This window comes from Garra rufa, chromosome 2, assembly GCF_049309525.1.
Source record: "Garra rufa chromosome 2, GarRuf1.0, whole genome shotgun sequence".
NCBI classification, from domain to species: Eukaryota; Metazoa; Chordata; class Actinopteri; order Cypriniformes; family Cyprinidae; genus Garra; species Garra rufa.
In genome coordinates, this window is record NC_133362.1 from 43,240,342 (window position 1) to 43,262,878 (window position 22,537).

A 22,537-nucleotide genomic window follows, 5' to 3' on the forward strand; every position below is an offset into this window, starting at 1 on the left:
TTGAGTCTGGGGTGCCGCTTTTAATCTCAAAGGCAATCTAAAAGGCCCATTGATGAGTTTGCAGGGTATGTAACTCTAGTTTCCCTGAGCTTAACAATCAATCTAAAGAAGACTAGCAAACAAAATTAAACATTGCAGGACAAAGACAAAATTTTACCAAGCCAGACAGAGAAGCTCCTTAGGGTGTTTATATGCACCAGTACATGTAAACTTCATTCCAACCTAATCTGCTCAAAAAAAAAAAAAAAAAAAAAAAATCATGATTTATGTGTGATCTAGCCTAGTACACTCACATATCAGTCTGTTCAATTACTGTCCCATGCATATTGCACACAAAACTGGAAAGTGCTAGTAAAAAAATTACAGTTCCAATAGGATTGGTTGGCTATACACAGGGTGCATCACTCTGCCTGGAAACAAATTGTGCTGATACAAAGTGCTTCTCTAGTTGCTGGATTTGCCTATAACTTTGCCTGATTAGCATCTTCAAATCTTTGACTTTTGTCTGAGGTGCCTAGTTGCCAATAAACTAGATATCAATGATAACACATTCTGTTATCAGCTAGTAACATATCTAAAAATTCCCCTCTCCTAAACAGCCCATCAAAACAAGCATGGTCAAACGGCCTCCTCCTCTCTAAGTGGACAGTTCTTGTCCAGAATATGCTGCGATAAGGACCAGATTTAATGCCGATAGTCAAAAGTCTGGCTATGCACGTATGTGTGACATCCTGTTGGCAAAAATGCAGATGGCTAGACCAGAGCTTAGCAAATGCACCTGGGGCAAAATCAAGGATGGTAGGAATAGGAAACATTAAAATCACTGATACTTATAAACAGAAAAAGCAATGACGTTCAACTAACAAGAATCACTTTTATAGTAAAAAAGCAATGTTGCTTACCTTCATAGATTGCTTTAAATCCTTGGGCACTCACTGCAAAATCCGTAGTAAACCACAGTGCCAAAATCGACCCCGAACTTACAATGGGTGATGGCAACATGAAGCCAGACAACCTGAAATGAAATTTATAAATGCAATGTAAGTATTCATCAATATAATATTAGAATTTGATCCACCATATACTTTTTTGTTCCATTAAAAAACAAAACAGGCAATTGTTTTATTAATTCCTGCACTTTTCTAAAGTATCATTGTTCAAGTATCTTTTTTTTTTTTTTTTTTTTTTTTTTTTTTTTGAGCAATGAGCAGGACCAAATTGTCTTGGTCGCCCTCAGCTGCCCTACGACTACACAGTACTGTCTCACCTTAGACACCACCCTAGTTAATTAGATGACAATAACTAGCTGAAGATAAAACTGGGGTCGTTTTCGTAACAAAGACCTGCCTCTGTGGCTCTCAAGTGAAAGATAAGACATGTTCTATGATGAAAGCCAGACGAAATTATTAAACTAGTCTTATTCCTAAAATATCAAAGCTAAGTAGCAGCAGTTGTCTGACTCTAACAAATCTGAAGTCCATCACCTAAAGTTCATGGAATTCTCTAAAGATAATTCATAGTATCTCACACCAGTGTAAAACCAGAGCAGGGAACATATTCCCTTATTTTATTTAAGCAACCAACTCATTTTCTAACTAGTAGTCATTTGCAAATATCAAGATTATCATAATTCACTGGAAATTTGTATTGCTCAAAGTTTTTCATTGATCTTCTATAACAGAAACACAAAGGTAATCTCAGTTGTTTAAGTTAACCAAATGTGTCTTGTAAAATTAAAAAATAGACACATATGAGTACCATTAATACCATGTTATAGCCATAAATAAATGTGAATACATTTGCTCACACAATTTGCTCTTGGAAGAGTTCATATGAAAACCTCTAACTCTGGGATTGTGGGACAAATCTGACCAACATTTTCAAAAGATCATCAGAATTAATAATTATGTGGTGAGGTAAATACTTCAGAAAAATAAATGTAATTTGTACATAAATATGATACATATATAATTGTATTATTTACTTAGATGTTTCTGAGTAGCACATACACTTTAAAAGCATGGTATATTGAGTAACATAAAAGATATTCCAAATAAGCTTTGACTATTTACAAATCTCTTAAACTTCTACTGGCTAAGGTAAAGTTATTTAATGTCTTTGTTAAATGTACTTAACTTAGGCAAGTAGATTTTACTCGACAATAAAAGGTAAGTTGTATAGCTGTAGCAGTAAAATTTACTTCATGTGCCTTTTTTATGATATGACAGGTTAGAGTTGACAGAAAGCGAAGTGGGAGAGAAAAGGGGGTAGGATCAGGTTCTCTAGTCGGGTTTCGAGCAGCATTGTATGTCAGTGCACTGTCCACAAGGCTATTAGCGCTAACACTACAAGCTCTTTTTTTTTCAGTATAGTGAACAACTATATTGCCAAAAGTATTGGGACACCCACTTCTAATGAACAGGTTTGACTACTTTAGTAATTTCCATGAGTACAAATCGTCTCAGGTTACGTATGTAACCCTGGTTCCCTGAGGGAACGAGACACTGCGTCCTGAAACGCTATGGGGAACGCCATTGGCGAGCCGCACTCTGAGTCATAGTCCAACAACCAATAGAATGACGGGAGTGACGTCACAGGCGCGGTGACGTCAGCGACCAGGAAGTATAAAAGCACGTGCGTTTGAAGCCGGCATCAGCTCATAGGAATGAAGCGAGCGCCGCAGGGATGCGGGAATTATGGTCCGAGACGCAGTGTCTCGTTCCCTCAGGGAACCAGGGTTACATACGTAACCTGAGACGTTCCCTTCCGGGAACTCAACACTGCGTCCTGAAACGCTATGGGGAACGAGATATCAACGCCCCCATAATTCCAAAGCCCTGCCTAGTGTCTGCTAGGACAAGGGTAGAAGTTGTGTCTGGTGAACCTTGCCAGAACACAGGAACAGATCTCCGCCTGGGGAAATTGCCAGGACGCGAGTGGTAATACATCTCTGTCTGTGGAACCCACCAGACAAGAGGGAGATAAATGTACCTCGGCCCTCGGGCACACGAGGAGAAGGTAGTAGTCCTTCGTCTGGGAGCACCCAGAACCAGAGGGACTCAAGTAGTGCCTGGTGAACCTGCCAGGACACTGGAATGGCTCCGCCTGGGGAGATTGCCAGGACGCGAGTGGTAATACATCTCTGTCTGTGATCAACCACCAGACAAGAGGGATATATGAACCTCGACCCTCAGGCTCACGAGGAGAAAGTGGTAGTCCTTTGTCTGGGAACAGCCAGAACAAGAGGGACACAAGAAGTGCCTGGTGAACTTGCCAGGACACTGGAATGGCTCCGCCTGGGGAAATTGCCAGGACGCGAGTAGTAAAACATCTCTGTCTGTAATCAACCACCAGACAAGAGGGAATATGAACCTCGGCCCTCAGGCACACGAGGAAGAATGGCAGTCCTTTGTCTGGGGAAAGCCAGAACAAGAGGGACACAAGAAGTGCCTGGTGAACTTGCCAGGACACTGGAATGGCTCCGCCTGGGGAAATTGCCAGGACGCGAGTGGTAATACATCTCTGTCTGTGACCAACCATCAGACAAGAGGGATATATGAACCTCGGCCCTCAGGCACACAAGGAGAGATAACGCACCACTTGCCTGGGAGACTGCCAGGCCAAGAGGGTAGGAATACATCTCCTGTCTGGGAAACTGCCAGACCAGGAGGAGTAAGTAATCCACCTCAGTCAGGACACAGCCAGAACACTGAGGGGTGAGGAGTGCCTGGTAGTTATAGGTGCCAGGACACGAGTAATACGCCTTTGTCTGGGGAAATTGCCAGACCAAAGGGGTAAAACATCTTTTCCTTGATAGAAGGAATGCGCCTTATTTTGACCTCTGGGCCTAGCCTTTTGCTAGGGCGAGAGGACGAACGAGCCAGGAGTGGCTCTGAGGTCAAGTTCATAAAACCTGACGAATGTTAAAGGTGAGGACCAACGTCACAGAAATCAGTTAATTCTCAGCACATAGAGACCCTTTCACCTAGATATCACACTATAGAGACTGTGTCTGTTCCCCGAGCAAAAAAATACAAAAAACGCCTGAATCAAATCAAGACTAACAATTTAATTGATGTTCAACAAATAAAAAATATGTATAATACAGAGAAACAATTGATAAAGCTTGGCTTATTGAATATCAGGTCCCTTTCTACGAAAGCACTTTTTGTAAATGATATGATCACTGATCATAACCTAGATGTGCTCTGTTTGACAGAAACCTGGCTAAAACCGGACGATTACATTATTTTAAACGAGTCCACCCCCCAAGATTACTGTTATAAACATGAACCGCGTCTAAAAGGTAAAGGAGGAGGTGTTTCTACTATTTATAGCAGTATTTTCAATGTCTCTCACAGAACGGGCTTCAATTATAACTCGTTTGAAGTTATGGTGCTTCATATAGCATTATCCAGAGAAACAAGTACTAATGATAAATCCCCTGTGACGTTTGTGCTAGCCACTGTATACAGGCCACCAGGGCACCATACAGACTTTATTAAAGAATTTGCTGATTTTCTATCCGAATTAGTGCTGGCCGCAGATAAAGTCTTAATAGTGGGTGATTTTAACATCCATGTTGATAATGAAAAAGATGCATTAGGAACAGCATTTATAGATATTTTGAACTCTATTGGGGTTAGACAACACGTGTCAGGTCCTACTCATTGCCGAAATCATACTCTAGATTTAATACTGTCACATGGAATTGATGTTAATGGCGTTGAAATTCTGCAGCAAAGCGACGATATCTCAGATCATTATCTAGTCTCTTGTATAATCCAGATAGCTAAAACTGTTAATTCAATTCCTTGCTACAAATACGGTAGAACCATCACTTCTACTACAAAAGACTGCTTTGTAAGTAATCTTCCTGACTTATCTGAATTCCTCAGCATATCCAATAGCTCAGAAAAACTTGATGATGTAATAGAAACTATGGACTCTCTCTTTTCTAGCACTTTAGATACAGTTGCTCCAGTGCGCCTAAAAAAGATTAAGAAAAACAGTGTAACACCGTGGTATAACGATCATACCCGCGCCCTAAAGAGAAAAGCACGAAAAATGGAACGCAGCTGGAGGAAAACAAAACTAGAGGTTTTTCGTACTGCTTGGCGTGAATGTAATTTATCTTATAGGAAAGCATTAAAAACTGCCAGATCGGATTACTTTTCATCTCTTTTAGAAGAAAACAAACATAACCCTAGGTATTTGTTCAATACTGTGGTTAAATTAACTAAAAATATAGCAGCAACAGGTTTAGACATTTCCCAAAAGCACAGCAGTAATGACTTTATGACGTACTTTACCTCCAAGATAGACACTATTAGAGATAAAATTGTAACCATACAGCCGCCCGCTACAGTATCGCATCAGATAGTGCGTTGTAGATCTCCTGAAGAACAATTCCATTCATTCTCTATTATAGGAGAGGAGGAATTGTATAAACTTGTTAAATCATCTAAACCCACAACATGTATGTTAGACCCTATTCCATCAAAGCTACTAAAGGAGGTACTTCCAGAAGTCAGAGATCCTCTTCTGAATATTATTAATTCGTCACTATCATTAGGATATGTCCCCAAAACCTTCAAAATAGCTGTTATTAAGCCACTCATTAAAAAAACACAACTTGACCCCTATGAATTAATTAACTACAGACCAATTTCGAATCTCCCTTTTCTGTCAAAGATACTAGAAAAGGTAGTATCCTCACAATTATGCTCCTTCTTAGAGAAAAATGGTATCTGTGAGGATTTCCAGTCAGGTTTTAGACCATATCATAGTACTGAGACTGCTCTAATTAGAGTAACAAATGACCTGCTATTGTCAAGCGATCGTGGTTGCATCTCTCTATTAGTGCTACTGGATCTTAGTGCTGCATTTGATACTATTGACCACAACATTCTTTTAAATAGACTTGAAAATTATGTAGGCATTAGTGGTAGTGCACTGGCATGGTTCAAATCGTACTTATCTGACCGTCATCAGTTTGTGGCAATAAATGAAGAGGTATCATTTAAATCGCAAGTGCAGTATGGAGTACCTCAAGGCTCAGTGCTAGGGCCATTACTTTTTACGCTTTACATGTTACCCTTGGGAGATATCATCAGGAAACATGGTGTTAGCTTTCATTGTTACGCTGATGATACTCAGCTCTATATTTCTTCGCAGCCCGGCAAAACATATCCATTCGAAAAACTAACAGAATGCATAGCTGATATTAAAAACTGGATGGCGAATAACTTCTTACTGTTAAATTCTGAAAAAACAGAGGTACTAATTATTGGACCTAAAACCTCCACAAGTAATGACCTAAAACACAGTCTAATACTAGATGGCTGCTCTGTAAATTCGTTGTCATCAGTTAGGAACCTAGGCGTCCTATTCGATAGCAATCTCTCCTTTGAAAGCCACATTTCTAGCATCTGCAAAACCGCATTTTTCCATCTTAAAAATATATCGAAATTACGACCTATGCTCTCGATGTCAAATGCTGAAACATTAATTCATGCGTTCATGACCTCAAGGATAGATTATTGTAATGCTTTATTGGGTGGTTGTTCTGCACGCTTAATAAACAAACTCCAGCTGGTCCAAAATGCAGCAGCTAGAGTTCTTACTAGAACCAGAAAGTATGACCATATTAGCCCGGTTCTGTCAGCACTGCATTGGCTCCCTATAAAACATCGTATAGATTTTAAAATCTTGCTAATTACTTATAAATCCCTCAATGGTTTAGCTCCTCAGTACTTGAACGAGCTCCTATCGTATTATAGTCCTTCACGTCCGCTGCGTTCTCAAAATTCTGGCAATTTGATAATACCTAGAATATCAAAATCAACTGCCGGCGGCAGATCATTTTCTTATCTAGCGCCTAAACTCTGGAACAATCTACCTAACACTGTTCGGGAGGCAGACACACTCTGTCAGTTTAAATCTAGATTAAAGACACATCTCTTTAACCTGGCTTACACATAAAATCATTAACACATTTCTATAATTCAAATCCGTTAAAGGATTGTTAGGCTGCATTAATTAGGTCAACTGGAACCGAAAACACCTTCCATAACACCTGATGCACTCGTTGCATCGTAAAAAGAATGGCATCTACGCTAATATTAGTCTGTTTCATTCTTATTCCGAGGTCACTGTAGCCACCAGACCCAGCCTGTATCCGGATCAGATGGTCACTCCAGTCCCCCGGATCCAGTCCGTACCCAGCTTAGATCATGGATCACCACCTGGAGATGACTTCAATAGCCGTGGATGTCAACCAGATGAGCTCCAAGGCGGACCATCAATAAAGACCCCGCCAACCTTGACGGCCATCGGCGCTACACCACAGGATCCTGATGAGTTCTCTACAATCAGACATTGGTACAAACTGTTGTTTGGTCTGGCCAGAGGAGAACTGGTCCCCCGACTGAGCCTGGTTTCTCCCAAGGTTTTTTTCTCCATCTCTGTCACCTGTGGAGTTTTGGTTCCTTGCCGCTGTCGCCTCTGGCTTGCTTAGTTGGGGACGCTTTCCAGCGATATCGTATACTATTTGAACTGAACTGACGATGATATCACTGAATTCATTGATGAACTGCCTTTAACTGAAAATTGATTGTTACAATAATGCGTTACTTACACACTATTGTGCTGTTTAAATACTGTGCAGTTGCTTTGACACAATCTGTATTGTAAAAGGCGCTATATAAATAAAGGTGACTTGACTTGACTTGACCAACCCGCCGCACTGCAGATGTCCTGGATAGGGACACCTGCCATCAGAACTTTAGAGGCAGAAACGCCTCGAGTTGAGTGAGCCTTGACTCCCAACGGAGATGGGAGACCAGAGGACTCATAGGCAGTTGAAATGGCATCAACGATCCATTTACTGATAGTTGGCTTCGAAGCCGGGCACCCCCTCTTAGGGGGGCCGTAACAAACGAAGAGTTGCTCTGATTTACGCCACAGGGCAGCTCTGTGGACGTATGTGTCTAGTGCTCTTACTGGACACATTAGGTTATACTTCCTATGGTCGTGCTCCACGAATGGAGGAGGATAAAACGCTTGAAGCGTGATTGGCTGTGGTGTTGATGACGGGACCTTAGGGACATACCCAGCTCTTGGGTAAAGGAATGCTTTGGCCAACCCAGGAGCAAAGTCAATGTAAGAAGGGGCCACCGAAAGGGCCTGCAGGTCCCCGACTCTCTTAAGTGAGGTCAGCGCAAGCAGCAGTGCTGTCTTTAAGGTAAGCATCCGATCGGAGACCTCCTCTAAGGGCTCGAAGGGAGGCTTACATAGCGCTTCCAACACCACAGCTAAGTCCCACGTGGGGACTCTCGGTTTCACACGAGGCCTCAGCCTGAGTGCACCGCGGAGGAAACGTGAGACCAGGGGGTTTTTGCCCACTGAAAGGCTGCCATGAAGGGCATGGTAAGCCGATATAGCCGCCACGTACACCTTCAAGGTGGAGTGAGCTAACCCTGCGGAAAGACGAGTTTGCAGGAACTCCAGCACTGTACCGACCGGGCAGTGAACTGGGTCTAATCGGCGTTCATGACACCATGAAGCAAACAAGTTCCACTTTAGGCCATAAAGTTTCCTCGTAGAGGGAGCTCTGGATTGAAGGATGGTCTCGACAACCTCGGTTGGGAGACCAGCTTCTATGAGTTGTGCCCCCTCAGGGGCCACACCCATAACTTCCACCTCTCTGGGTGGGGGTGGCAAATTGCGCCCTCAGCCTGGGAGAGAAGGTTCCTCCTGACAGGAATCTCCCATGGAGCGCCGTCGAGGAGGGCGATTATGTCCGAGAACCAGACTCGGGCCGGCCAGTACGGGGCTACTAGTAACAGCCGTACACCGTACCGGCGTACTCTTTCCAGAACTCCCGGGAGCAGAGCGATCGGGGGAAAAGCGTACAGACGAAGCCTCGGCCACGTCTGTACCATGGCATCCAGTCCAAGAGGAGCTGGAGGAACTAGAGAGTACCAAAGGGGACATTGCGATGTCTCCTGAGTCGCAAAGAGGTCCACTTGGGCCTGACCGAACACTCTCCAAATTTGCTTCACCACCTCTGGGTGAAGCATCCATTCCCCGGGCCTTGGCCCCTGCCTCGACAGGACGTCTGCTCCCACATTGAGGCGTCCAGGAATATGAACTGCTCTCAATGAGAGAAACTTTCCTTGAGACCACAGGAGGATCTAGTACGCCAGCTTGTATAAGGGGCGTGAACGCAGACCCCCCTGGTAGTTTATGTAATAGACTACCGCAGTGTTGTCTGTACGGACCAGCACGTGACGGTTTCTTAGGTCTGGGAGGAAATGCTTCAGAGCCCGGAATACAGCCAGCATCTCTAGGCAGTTTATGTGCCAGGAGAGATGTAGGTCGTTCCATGGGCCGCGGGCCGAGCGGCCACTCATGACCGCTCCCCACCCGGTGAGGGATGCATCTGTCGCTAGCGTGACGCGGCGGCAAGGAGCTCCCAGCACTGGGCCTTGAGATAGGAACCAGGGCTTCTTCCACATGACTAAGGCACGTAGGCAGCGCCGCGTGACCTTGATCTTGCGGAATGGGTTCCCTCTCGGGGAAAACCCTTTGGTTTTGAGCCACCACTGTAGCGGCCTCATGTGCAGCAGACCAAAAGGTATCACGTTGGATGCAGCTGCCATAAGACCTAACAGTACTTGGAACTGTTTGACAGTGAGTAGCAGGCCTAGCTTGACCGCATTTGCTGCAGTAAGGATCGACTCGATCCGAGCAGGTGACATTCGTGCCTGCATCGTGGTCGAATCCCAGACTACACATAAATAAGTGGTTCTCTGTAATGGAGAAAGCACACTTTTCTTGGCGTTGAGCCTCAACCCCAGCTTTTTCATATGAGCAAGAACAACATCTCGCTGTTGAGCCACTAACTGTTCTGAACTGGCTAGGATGAGCCAGTCGTCTATGTAGTTGAGTATGCGGATGCCCTGGAGTCGCAGAGGAGCCAGAGCAGCATCCACACACTTCGTGAAAGTTCGGGGTGAGTGCGCTAGGCCGAACGGAAGAACTCTGTATTGGTAAGCTTCGCCCCTGAAAGCGAACCTGAGAAACTTCCTGTGTTGAGGAAGGATGGAGACGTGAAAGTATGCGTCTTTTAGATCTATCGTGACAAACCAGTCCTCAGACCTGATTTGAGACACGACATGTCTGACAGTCAACATTTTGAACTTCAGTTTTCTGACTGAGAGGTTTAGCTGTCTGAGATCTAGAATGGGCCGCAGCCCCCCATCCTTCTTGGGAACAATGAAGTACCGGCTGTAGAACCCGGATTCTCTGTGCTGAGGAGGGACCACCTCGATGGCCTCCTTCCTCAGGAGAGTTTTTACTTCCTGTTCCATTACCAGACCCTGCTCGGGGCTTACAAGAGTAGGAAATACCCCGCTGAAAGGTGGCGGCTTGGCGCCGAATTGAATGCAATAGCCTTTCTAGATCTCTTTCCCCCCTTAGGCATACTGCTCAAATACAAGTTGTGCAAACTGGCACGAAAAAACAGCAGTATGAGACAGACAGACAATCGACATAGAGCGCTCTCGCTGAATGACAAAAGCTGACGCCGGCTTCAAACGCACGTGCTTTTATACTTCCTGGTCACTGACGTCACCGCGCCTGTGATGTCACTCCCGTCATTCTATTGGTTGTTGGACTATGACTCAGAGTGCGGCTCGCCAATGGCGTTCCCCATAGCGTTTCAGGACGCAGTGTTGAGTTCCCGGAAGGGAACTTAAAGTTTAAGTTTATAATGATATTCTAACAGTTTGGACAGGGCCCTTTTCTATTCTAACGTGGCAATAATACATAAGGCAAGGTTTAAAAAGAAATTATTAATTCAGTCAGTGTGGAAAAACTTGACTGGTCTGAATAAGACTTGCACATACACTATATAGGACAAAAGTACTGGGACACCCCCTTCTTTAGAACAGGAAAATTTGGAAACACACTTATTGCATTTAAAAATAATGTATTTACATCTCTGTTGCAACAGTTTTGGAAATGTCTAAAATGTACCCATTCGTACAAGTCATTGGTGTTTGGTGATGAGTTTTTAGCTCAAGGTCTGCATTTAAAGTCAAACCAGAGTTGTTCAGCTGGGATTATGACTTGGTTTTATGCAGACCAGTCAAGTTCTTCCACACTGACTGAATCAATCATTTCTCTATGAACATTGCCTTATGCACAGAGGCGTTGTCATGTTAGAATAGAAAAGGCTCCTATCCAAACTGTTGCTATAAAATTAGAAGCACACAATTCCCTAGAATATCATTTTATACTTAAACACTGAGATCTGTACTCATGTAAATTACTAAAATAGTCAAACCTGTTCATTAGAAGGGATGTCCCAATACTTTTGGCAATTTATTGTATTCTAGGGTCCAATTTAATGGCAGGCCTATGACAGGACTGGAAAGGAGAGGACTTTTCATAGGTCCTAATGAACTTTTTTAGAAACTGACTATCCTTTACCCATCTTTATCCTAATTCCTAAGATTTAGACTAGGACTGGCGTTAAAAAATACATTAGGACTTGTGGATGTAGCAGCAGTGGTTGAAGCAAAGAGGAAGCCCCAAAGGTTTATCCAAATACTCTCATACAGGAAACCTTTAAATTTATGGAAACTACAACACGTTAAATTAATACTTATCCAAAAAAAAAAAAAAAAAAAGCATTAATAATGGTAGTCTTAGTGCAACATTTTACACAAATTCAACTGTTAATATACAAATAAATTAATGCATGCTAGAAACTTTTTCCAACATGTATAGACTTTGTTTGTTCAGAACATTGCTGTGATGGTTTGGGAAGTGAATAATGAATAGGTAAAACTGACATGATACAAATAAACTCCAAACAATCTAGGCAATAACAGACATAACCACAATACCCTGGCCCATGAAGGTAGAGACAGCCTGTAAGGGAAGAGACAGATTCCATTGCTCTGAGTCTCCAATAGCAACAGATATAACCACATTCTGAGTCTACAATCTGCAAGAAAGGACATGTTAAGAGCAACAAGAGGCTCTTACTAGTATCTCGCAAAGTCATTAGATTGTTCAGCAGACAAACTGCCTCAAATTTACATAGTTTTTATTTATTTATTTTATTTTATAGCACTTGTTCTTTTACTGATAAAATTTCTTAGCTGGTGCCCTGAGGTAAAAAGAAAAAGGAGTATTTTGATGCTCTCACACTCACCTTCACCCTTAAATGCATACCTTGGGTCTTTAGCGACCTGGGACATCATTTACTACCCTCTCCCTCCTTCATTTTTTTTTAAGTTTGGCATCAGCTTTCTTAGTATTCCTCAATACATTAATTATAAACAAGAAAAAAATAGTAAAATATAAAAATGTCTGTTTTCTGATATTTTGTTTTTGTAAAAAGTGTATAGGGTTGCTAGAGACCCGAGGTCTGTAATAGTGTATGTTTTTCATGGGCAAAAATATGTAAATATCAGATGACTAAATATATGCAATTCACCTTTAGTCCTCGAGGTGGCACTGTTTGATAGACAATAATGGCGTGATGTTTCACTCATAACTATCGCAGGCATAAAACAAAAGAATATCATCAGCAAAATTTAAATTGATTTGAATGGCTTTACTGCAGAGCAATTACTGTACGCAATAAAATGTAAATGTCACTGTCATTTGATGGTGGATGTGGTGAATAAGCTGCCAGCGATCAAAATAGTGATTTTGAAATCATTGAAAATCAAAGTTTTGAAAATATGGTTGAGATCATGAATATAAGCCAGATGCTGAATGTACTGTGGAAGTGCGCTCTGACGATGATGGCGATGGTAAAATCATCTGCTCAGATTGAACCCTTCTAAGTTTCAAAAGGTAACGTAATGTGCTCTATTTTATTCTTCTGTAAGGGTTCTTAAAATATCAAGAGAGTTTTTTGCTATTGCAGCAGCTGTAGATGTAGATGTAGATGTAGCTGTTGATATATGTCCGGGTCGCTAAAGATCCGAATATGTAATAGAGATTGTCAAAACAGTCATGCATCTAAGGGTTAAGTGGCAAGTTACCAAAACTCAAAACATTAATTTGGTGTAACAGGTGAGAACCAGTACAGTGTGGTGCTCGACACTATTACGTTTAGTATTGAGCAAGAAATTCACAAATAAGTGCTTTATACATGTATTACTTTATTTCAAATTTACATATCACATGTATAAACATTTACATTCTGATTGTGTAGGTGGATAAACCTTAAACTCAAACCCTGAAAAATCACACTGTTGTGGCTGTTGCACGATGCAAGAGAATCCAACCAAAGGAACACTCAGAAGATTAAAAGAGCAAAACGGAAGCAAACCACATAAAACAAAGATGATAACCAGCCAAGAACAGAATAAAATGGAGAGTGCAGGGAAAACATTAACTAGCAACCGATGCAAATTATCTGTAACTAGAAAAACAAACAAAATCAACAGGACAAGAAACAGGTATGTAACTTAAATCAGAAACCAAATAAATAGTGGTGGGAAAATGGGAACAAAGGAAACAGATACAGTAAACAGAACTAAACCAAAACAGAACATACACATGACATTAGTCTCCCCCATTCCAAAAGGTGCAATCCTCACACCGTAGAAAATATAGCCCAACAGAGGAAGGAAGGTGGAGGCTGTGGTGGAGGATGTGGAACTGGAGAGGGACATAATTAGGGAGGGGCAAGCAGAACAGTCCATGGGATAAAAGGGAAGAAGAAGCCAAAGAGGAACTGAACCAGAACACAACCAGACGAGAGCCACAGTGGAACCGCTGATGGAAGGAGCCAGGATGACGGCAGGAGCCTGACCACCAAAAGAAGTGGAGACATGTAAGGTGGAGATCATACAGAGCTCAGCAGGGTTCAGCAGACCAGGACAGAACCTGTGGGAGTGAGGACCAAAGCAACGCCAGAAGGAAGGAGGAGCCCAGCGGAATTCAAGGGATAAAAAGATAAGGTGCAGCCAGAGGCTTGAAAAACCATATTGGAGGCAGGTTTCTGACTGACCAAGGAGAGCCAGAGGAACAAGGGAGCCCAGTGAAGTCAGAGGACTGAGGGACCCCTTTGGAACTTGAGAACATTGAGAACTTGTGGTCAATCCTCAAAAGGTAGGTGGACAAACAAAAGAATGGGTTGCTATCAGTCAGGATTTGGCCCAGAAGTTGATTGAGAGCATGCCCAGTCGAATTGCAGAGGTCCTGAAAAAGAAGGGCCAACACTGCAAATACTGACTCTTTGCATAACTGTCATGTAATTGTCGATAAAAGCCTTTGAAACGTATGAAGTGCTTGTAATTATATTTCAGTACATCATAGAAACAACTGAAACAAAGATCTAAAAGCAGTTGAGCAGCAAACTTTGTGAAAACTAATATTTGTGTCATTCTCAAAACTTTTGGCCCCGACTGTATATACCTATACCATGCCTAAATTATATGTACTTAAAGGTGGGGTAAGATATTTCAGAGGGGCTAGAAATAGCAAGTTAGCTTTGTAAGCAAAGCGTAAGATTCCACCCTCCCTGTAAATCACTCTCCAAATGAAAGATACAATTTTTGATTAGAGAATGAAATCATTTGGGTTGACCTGGGGAGACCAGCCACAAAAGCATTCATCATCTTCATTGCCCTTAGATATGAAAATAAACAATTTTCAAGATTATTTTCACTTTTGAACACAGATAAAAGCACAACAAAATAGCTTTGGTTAAAGGGAATATTACATTTCCACACATTGAATGTATGAAAGCTCTAAAAATGAATTAACAAAGGAAAATTGCAAAGTAAGGTGTTTTGTATGTGATGACTATTATTGAATAGTAGATATTGAACAGTGACTTGTATTCTTTTATTCCAGACACATTAATCCAAACTAAATTGTCAAAGAGTGCTTGCTGGCATGTACAGCAGATAGATAATGTCTCTTTGGCCGAAGTGCTTACCTGCAGTTTCTCTGCAAATGTAATATGATTATCCAAGCATGGCTTTACAAGGACTGTGTTTTCCATGAGGGTTCACAAGTCAAGAAAGTCCAGCTCATGAACTGATATTATCTCTGTCCTCCACAGTGAGGTGTACACTGAACATATACAGAATTTTCATCATTTTTCTTTATGTGCAAACACTGGTCAGTGAAAGGTCATCATGTTTTAAGTGAAGAGGACTGTGCGGCATAGCATCTGGAGTTTTTATTAGAGCCCATATCAAAAGCGATCACAGTCGTTCAATCATAGTCTGTGCAGATATGGTTCTGGAAGAGTCAGCCCAGAGTGCATTAGCTCAGAATGAAAAAGTGACTTGGCATCATTTCAAACATTACCATTACTTAACGAAGGCCTGTGTTGATCCTCAACATCAGTAACAAGGAATACCCTCCTATTAGTGACCGCCTTCCTTGCCTGCTTGCTCTAAAGTACTTTTAAGAGTGTTTTTTTCTCTCTTTTTTTCTGTTTCTTTTTTTTATAATAGCCATTAGGCAGCTAGCTTTCAACAAGCCCTTTCCATCTTCATTGATTGAATTTTTTTTTTTTTTTTTTTTCATTGAAGAAACCGACAAGACCTTGTGGGGAAAGAAAAAAAAACATATTGAAAAGCGAATGGTGATCATTGTAAGACCACCAAATGGTCGCCTCGCCCTTGAGTACTGCTCCTTTAAAACTCTTAAAATTCCTGTCTGATTTTAGCTAGGTGATTGTTAAAATTGATCAAATCCCAACACTAACACAAAGTAAAGGTTATGGTAGCAAGAATTAAGTTAAACCCAACTGTAACCCAACTGCCACAGACCAGGGCTGCATTTCCCAAAATCATTGTAAGTAAATTGTAGACGCATTGCCACCAACTTACCTTACAACGCTTTTGTAAAACGCAGCCCTGTCCTGTCAAAATAAATTGTTTTCAATTTGGTTGCATCAGTGAAAATACTGGGAAATGTTCGCCAGTTAAAAACAAACCTGCACTAAAGAATATAACTTAGCTCTGACCAGTTAGAAATTCAAATCTAAAGTGTTTTAAAACTCTGATGTCAGACACACTCTAGAATAAACCTGCTCCTGAATTACTTCATGAACTTCTGCTAACCCCTTAGACTAGTTTGATCTTAACTTTAGTTGTACTGTACAGAAGAAAAAAAAAAGTACAGTAATGAGTCCACCTTGAAATGACCCACTGTGTTTTGCTGTGCTCCTTTGAAATAAGAGGTGCATAATTGCTCTAGTGAACATCATTTGAAAGATTATGGGCCCTAACCTTCACAGACTATGCTATTATGAATGTAGAGAATGAGGGAGAAAGATATCACTGTGATAAAATCATACCATTGGGGATTCTGAAGGACAAAGCTATGCCTTTGAACAGACATTCAATCAGAAAAACAATGTAGCTGGCGAGGTCACCAAAACTTGACTGCTTGCAATGAATGTATGAGGATTTGGGTTCAAAGAAAGAAAAGTGATGCTTCAGATGTCTGAGATGAGTGTAAACTAAAATATTTTGTCTGTGCGCTCTTTTGAAATTTGCTATGCGGTTTTCATAGTCAGCTTCATAAGGCCATGTTTTAGTTTTAAAGTTCTGTTAATGTTGCTCTCAGCAGCACCTTATATCCTTCTGTTGAACCTGAAGTAAATTCGGTTTGCCACACATCTCTCAAAAAAAAAAAAAAAAAAAAAAAAAAAAAAATGCAGTTTACAGCAGTGTGTTGACTTATACAGTATATCATTCAAGAGTATTAGATTTATTTGTGGTTACAGATTTCCATTTTATCTTTTGAACAGAAAAAAAAAAAATATATATATATATATATATATATTTTTTTTTTAACAGAACTCATTCTATCTTTTGAACAGAAAAGGACATTTCTTGTAGGCCATCATAATTTATGATCTTTACACAGTTATTGAGTGGAACTGAATCAACATTGAACTGACCTCAGCTGAACAATGACACTATTGTCATTTGTTTTAGATCTACTTTACAGCAGAATTGATCTATGTTTGCATAATTGAATCATTATTTTCCTGTTTTTCCCTGTAAAGCTGTTTTGAAAAAAAAATCTGTATTGTATAAAGCACTATATAAATGAAGCTTAAAAAGACATGTATTGTGAAATCCTATATAAATAAATGTGGGAAAAATATAATTTAATGTTACCTTTAATAGCCATAATTCATTCATTTAAAATGTATGTAGCAGGTAGTGGGTTTTAGTTGTGTAAATCAAATTCCAACTGTCACATTGTTTTGTCCTATTTATGCTTTATTTTTCTCTCATTTTTCTTCTATATTACATTTGTCATAAGCTGTAGGCTACCTTTGACTCATTTAATTTTAGAACTAATGGTCTTTTTTCCAAGAGGAAGACTCATTCCCTGAACTGAACCCTCCTAAAAATAGTCTGCACAGAGTGAATCATGAATTGGCCACTAGGTGAAACATTCGTCATTCTGTAAAAGGACGAGCACACCACTGGTGACCACCACTGGTGTAGTCACAATATATTGGTATATCCATCACATGGCTCGGCAAGCCCCAGCTCTCCTTGACTTGCAGTACAAGTGCATCAATCATGAAGCGGCAACTCTCTTGGTCTGCCGAACAGAATTCCTGCCAGAACTCTATTCTACAAGTCCACATTTTTTTCCACAGCATTTTTCTGATTCTTCTGACAAGTCAAGCAGTACTTAGTGATAGTTAAATTGTGTAGCCTCAGAGCCACTTTTCACAAATCTTTTCACAATACCATCTTCTATAATAACATCCAAAGTCTTCTATTCAAAGACTTTTATATGACAGATAAGCTACAATACAATGTTGACAACAAGTCAAAAGAAACACTGCCATGAATACTAACAGTTTTATCTTAAAGGTGGTTTATGCAAACATCTATTCTCAACTTTAGCTTTTTATTTTTCTATTGGCATGAAGTCGCTTATTCTGTTAAAGCAGCTTAACTTTTCCAGTAACTTTTTCCAGTGTCACACGATGTTTCACATGCAGCTTTACTGCAAAGCAAGTTGAAGTTATAAACATTCTCATCTTTCATATGCAGCATTTGAAACAGAATGTTTCTGCTAAAATATAACATACAAAACATCTTTGATGATACTCAAACCATTTGGGAGTATGTTTGTAGACTAATGAGACGAAAGCGGAACTGTTCAGAAGATGGGGTCCTGTTAAATCTTGTGTAACCAAACACTGAATTCCACAAAAAAAAAAAAAAAAACACATCTTATCTATGATTTAGCATGGGAAGCATGGTCAAGGGAATCAATTCTGCTCTCTACCAGAAAATCCTAAAGGAGAATGTCCGGTCTGTAAATTGAAGCTCAAGCGCAACAAGATTATGCAGCAAGATAATTATCCAAAGCATACATGGCTCTTCAGAGCAGCAGCAGTACATATGTCTTGGCAATAGATCTGCTTGTTGGAGGGTGTTTTGTTCTTGTTTTGGCTTGTATTGTCCTATATATCTCCTGCTTTGTGGGTGGTTATTTCATGTATGTTGTGCAGCAGCATATTTTTTATAGACTGGTCACCCACTGAAGCTAAGCAGGGTTGAGCCTGGTCAGTACCTGGATGGGAGACCTCCTGGGAAAACTAGGTTGCTGCTGGAAGAGGTGCTAGTGAGGCCAGCAGGGGGTGCTCACCCTGTGTTCTGTGTGGGTCCTTGCACCCCAGTATAGTGACGGGGACACTGTACTGCCAAAAAGCACCGTCCTTCGGATGAGACGTTAAACCGAGGTCCTGACTCTCTGTGGTCATTAAAAATCCCAGGATGTCTTTCGAAAAGAGTAGAGGTGTGACCTCGGCATCCTGGCCAAATTTGCCCATTGGCCTCTGACCATCATGGCCATTGAATCATCCCCATATTCTGATTGGCTTCATCACTCTGTCTCCTCTCCACCAGTAAGCTGGTGTGTGGTGGGCGTTCTGGCGCACTATGGCTGCCGTCGCATCATCCAGGTGGATGCTGCACACTGGTGGTGGATGAGGAGATACCCCTGACACTGTAAAGCGCTTTGAGTGTCTAGAAAAGCGCTATATAAATGTAACAAATTATTAATTATTATTATTATTAGCAGCAGTATTTCTTACATGCTCACAGCAGTATGTTGTGGATGTTTTGGCAGTAGCAAGTCTCTGTACTTGCTCTGTCACAGCAGCAGCAGCAGCAGCATAAGCAGATCTATTATGCCAAGACCAAACACCAAAGATTGTCATGAACATTACCATTCCAATCCCTTCGAAACTTGTCATGACAGAAATACAAAGTTTTAGCATGAAACTTTAGATGGCACAGACCAGCAGGTCTAACTCAATCTGACATAATGGCATCATTACATGGCACAGCTTACTGGTTCTCTCTTGTATTGGTAGCCAATTAGCTCGCTGTACAAAATTCAAATATATGACTAGTGCTTGCTGTAGCAGATGCAGCGTGCTTCAGAAACCCCTCACCTTTCCCAGCTCCACCTGTATAGATCTGCTACAAGGTGATTCATATATGTTATATGGGGGTTATTTCATATATGTTACATGTGCAGCAGCAGTATTTCTTACATGCTCACAGCAGCATGTTGTTGATGTATTGGCAGTAGCAAGTCTTGTTATTTGCTCTGCCACAGCAGCAGGAGCGTAGCAGATATATTCTGCCAAGACCGAACACATTACCATTGTCATGTACATTACCATGCCAATCCCTCCGAGAGTTGTCATGACAGAAATATACACACTGCATAAATAAATAAAATACATACATAAATACTACAGTATGTGTTTACTCAGGTTGCCTTATTTTTTACATTGTATTCAGTTCGAAGATCTAAAACTCTACCAAACACTATATAGTTTTTAGTTGTATTTATTGTAAATTTAAATTTAACTGTAAATTACTAGCCTGTAGCTTGGCAAACTACATTTTCAAAGTAGCTTCCCCAACACTATTTTTATTCATCATTTTGCAAAGTGTACTTGCTACTGAGGACCTCACAATACGCCTAATATCTTTAAAAGATCCAAAATCGTCTTTGGTAAATCCAATTTACCAAACCCAATTTTTTTTTTTTTTTTTTTTTTTTGCCACAAACACTCAGCCCCAATGCATTATAATCATTTTGCTTCCAGGTGGACTGATAAAAACTGTTCACCTCAACTCCTGGAAGTTGTCTTGTAGTTGGTCAAACAGATTTAATCTTTTCATTTTCACCATTGCTTTCCAGTTTTGGTACAATATGCATCAGACACTCAGTGGACAGAAAGCAGCTGGTCCATGGCAGTGCCATCTAAGCATCAGACTTTGGGCAGTTTCAAAAGTACAGTCCGCTATTATGCTTCTAGCAAAAAAAATCATTTCACAAAGCGCAAGGATTTTCGTAGCATACAGTCTATTAAGATAGTCCCCTGTCTATCAAGCATAAAAAGAAAAGGCTGTCTAGCCTGCGAGGTTCTGCCAACATGTGTAAGTCAAGCACAGACTAAAAATGAGGGCATATATATATTATTCCACCCCCTCAAATCCAACCTGAAACTTACAGCAAAAACTTGAGAGGCACTTCAGAAACCTACAGCATACAAGCACACACATAATTTGCGTAAAGGTTTATATATATATATATATATATATATATATATAAACGATAATTAAAATTGTTATATAGCCCACTGAATCATAGTCAGACGTAATGCTGGGATAATGAAACAACTCAAGAGAAAAGAGAGATTTATTTCTTAGAATAAAAAAGGAAAATGGTGCAATAGGAATACCAAGTTATTGTTGAAGTGTGAAAATATAGGAAAAGTAACAGCAATTCAAAAACAATGGACTTGTGAAAAGGCCCATAAAACAATTAGGTCTTCACTTTAAGTTCATTTCATTTTCAGGAGAAACACCAAGAAAGTGTCTCAGAGCTGGCAAAAGCTATGAAAAGAGCGACACTTTATCTCACAGAGTAAGATGCAGCCTGCAGACGTGACATGCATTGTTTATTCACACCAGAACTGCTGTAGCCAAAGCACAATAAACTGTCATGACTCTGGACTGTGTTCCCTCAGCCACCTGAGGTCGCTGTTCCCCTTGCACTGCACTCCCCTGATCGTTCACATCTGTCTTGTCATTAGCACTGATTACACTCACATCTGTTCACAATCATCTGGACTATAAGAACTCTCACTTTTCACTCCTGTTTCATGGCTGCATTGTCTTTTGTTTTGTCTGTATGATTTGTGTTCCTGATTCCTGGCCTTAGACCGTGTTCCCTGTTTTCTTCATTTTGTGTTCTTGTTTCTCACGTTTGTGCCGTGTTGGCCTTTATTTTGTTATTATTTCATTAAACTACTTACCCCGCATTTGGACCCAGATCTCGTCCTTATTCACCCGTGACATAAACTCATTTAGCTTTTTCCAAGGCCCATATTTACAAAATATAGACTTCTGGAAGCCATGCTCTGGTCTCATGAGACAAAGTCAATCATTCTGGATCTAACAGCATCCAAAATGTTCTGGTGTTGCTAGAGGAGGAGTACAGTGAGGAGTGCCTGGTTCCCACAGTGACGTTCAGTGGTAGTACATCTATTATACAGGGATGTATATCTTTATATATTTAATCATTTAACATCATTTTATGTTTAATTTAATATATATATTTCACCACAAATTGTCAATCCATGAAAGATTGAAAGAGGTAGTGGAAGAGGAAGAAAGAGGATGTGGGGATTACATAAGGAAATTATTGTTTTGTGTGGTAAAATAAAGCAATAAGAGCCAAGAAGCCGTGGTTTACAGTGAATTTATAACAGCTAAGGGGCATTTTTAGGTAGTAGTATACGTAGTAAAAACATTATGCTTCCGCCAAACAATGCAGTTCCTCAGAAACAGTTGTGGCAGATGGCTCATTAGTGACTGTTTCTATGGGCCGCTATACGTAAGCCATCCACCATATTAGTACTCACCGACTATTCAAAATGCCACAATCCTTTCACAGCCATTGGTCTGGGAACCTACAATAGTATGGTGAATGACGTCACATTGACCATTCCATCTACGCGCTTGGAGTGGTCAAAAGGGGCATCTATACACATCCTATGTTCAGTTCTGATGTTATAATGATTTGCATGCACATGGTGTAAGACACCAGTCACAGGTTTCTTTTTAGACTTCTCTCCAGACTAGGCTACAGTGTCATAGGAAATGATCCCTCTGTGCTTGGTATGTGTATGTGCTATTTAGGACCAACATATTTCTCACCTCTCAGAGTGAAAGGAGTATGATTATCTTTTCAAAGACAGGTCATTTTAGGGTTATTTTGTCCCCAATATAAAGTGAAGTTCAGGGATTTTTAGCTGTTTAATGGGACTTCGCAACTTCAGAGTTGTTGACGATCCATGTAGCACCTGCACATATACACACTCGGTCTCTGTCTCTCCCTTTCCGCCTGTCAGCCTATGTTATTGAATCGAATTAAAAAATTATACACAACAAACTAAAATATTTTGTCAATAAAATAC

The 22,537-nt window shown here is 40.7% G+C and overlaps 1 protein-coding gene across 1 annotated transcript in view; it reads right to left on the minus strand.

Annotated features, from left to right (window-relative positions):
• csmd1a (CUB and Sushi multiple domains 1a) overlaps positions 1-22,537 on the minus strand; it is a 406,871-nt gene that overhangs the window by 321,110 nt on the left and 63,224 nt on the right. The window contains 1 exon segment of the mRNA XM_073834675.1: positions 903-1,015. Coding sequence (XP_073690776.1) covers positions 903-1,015 — 113 coding nt within the window.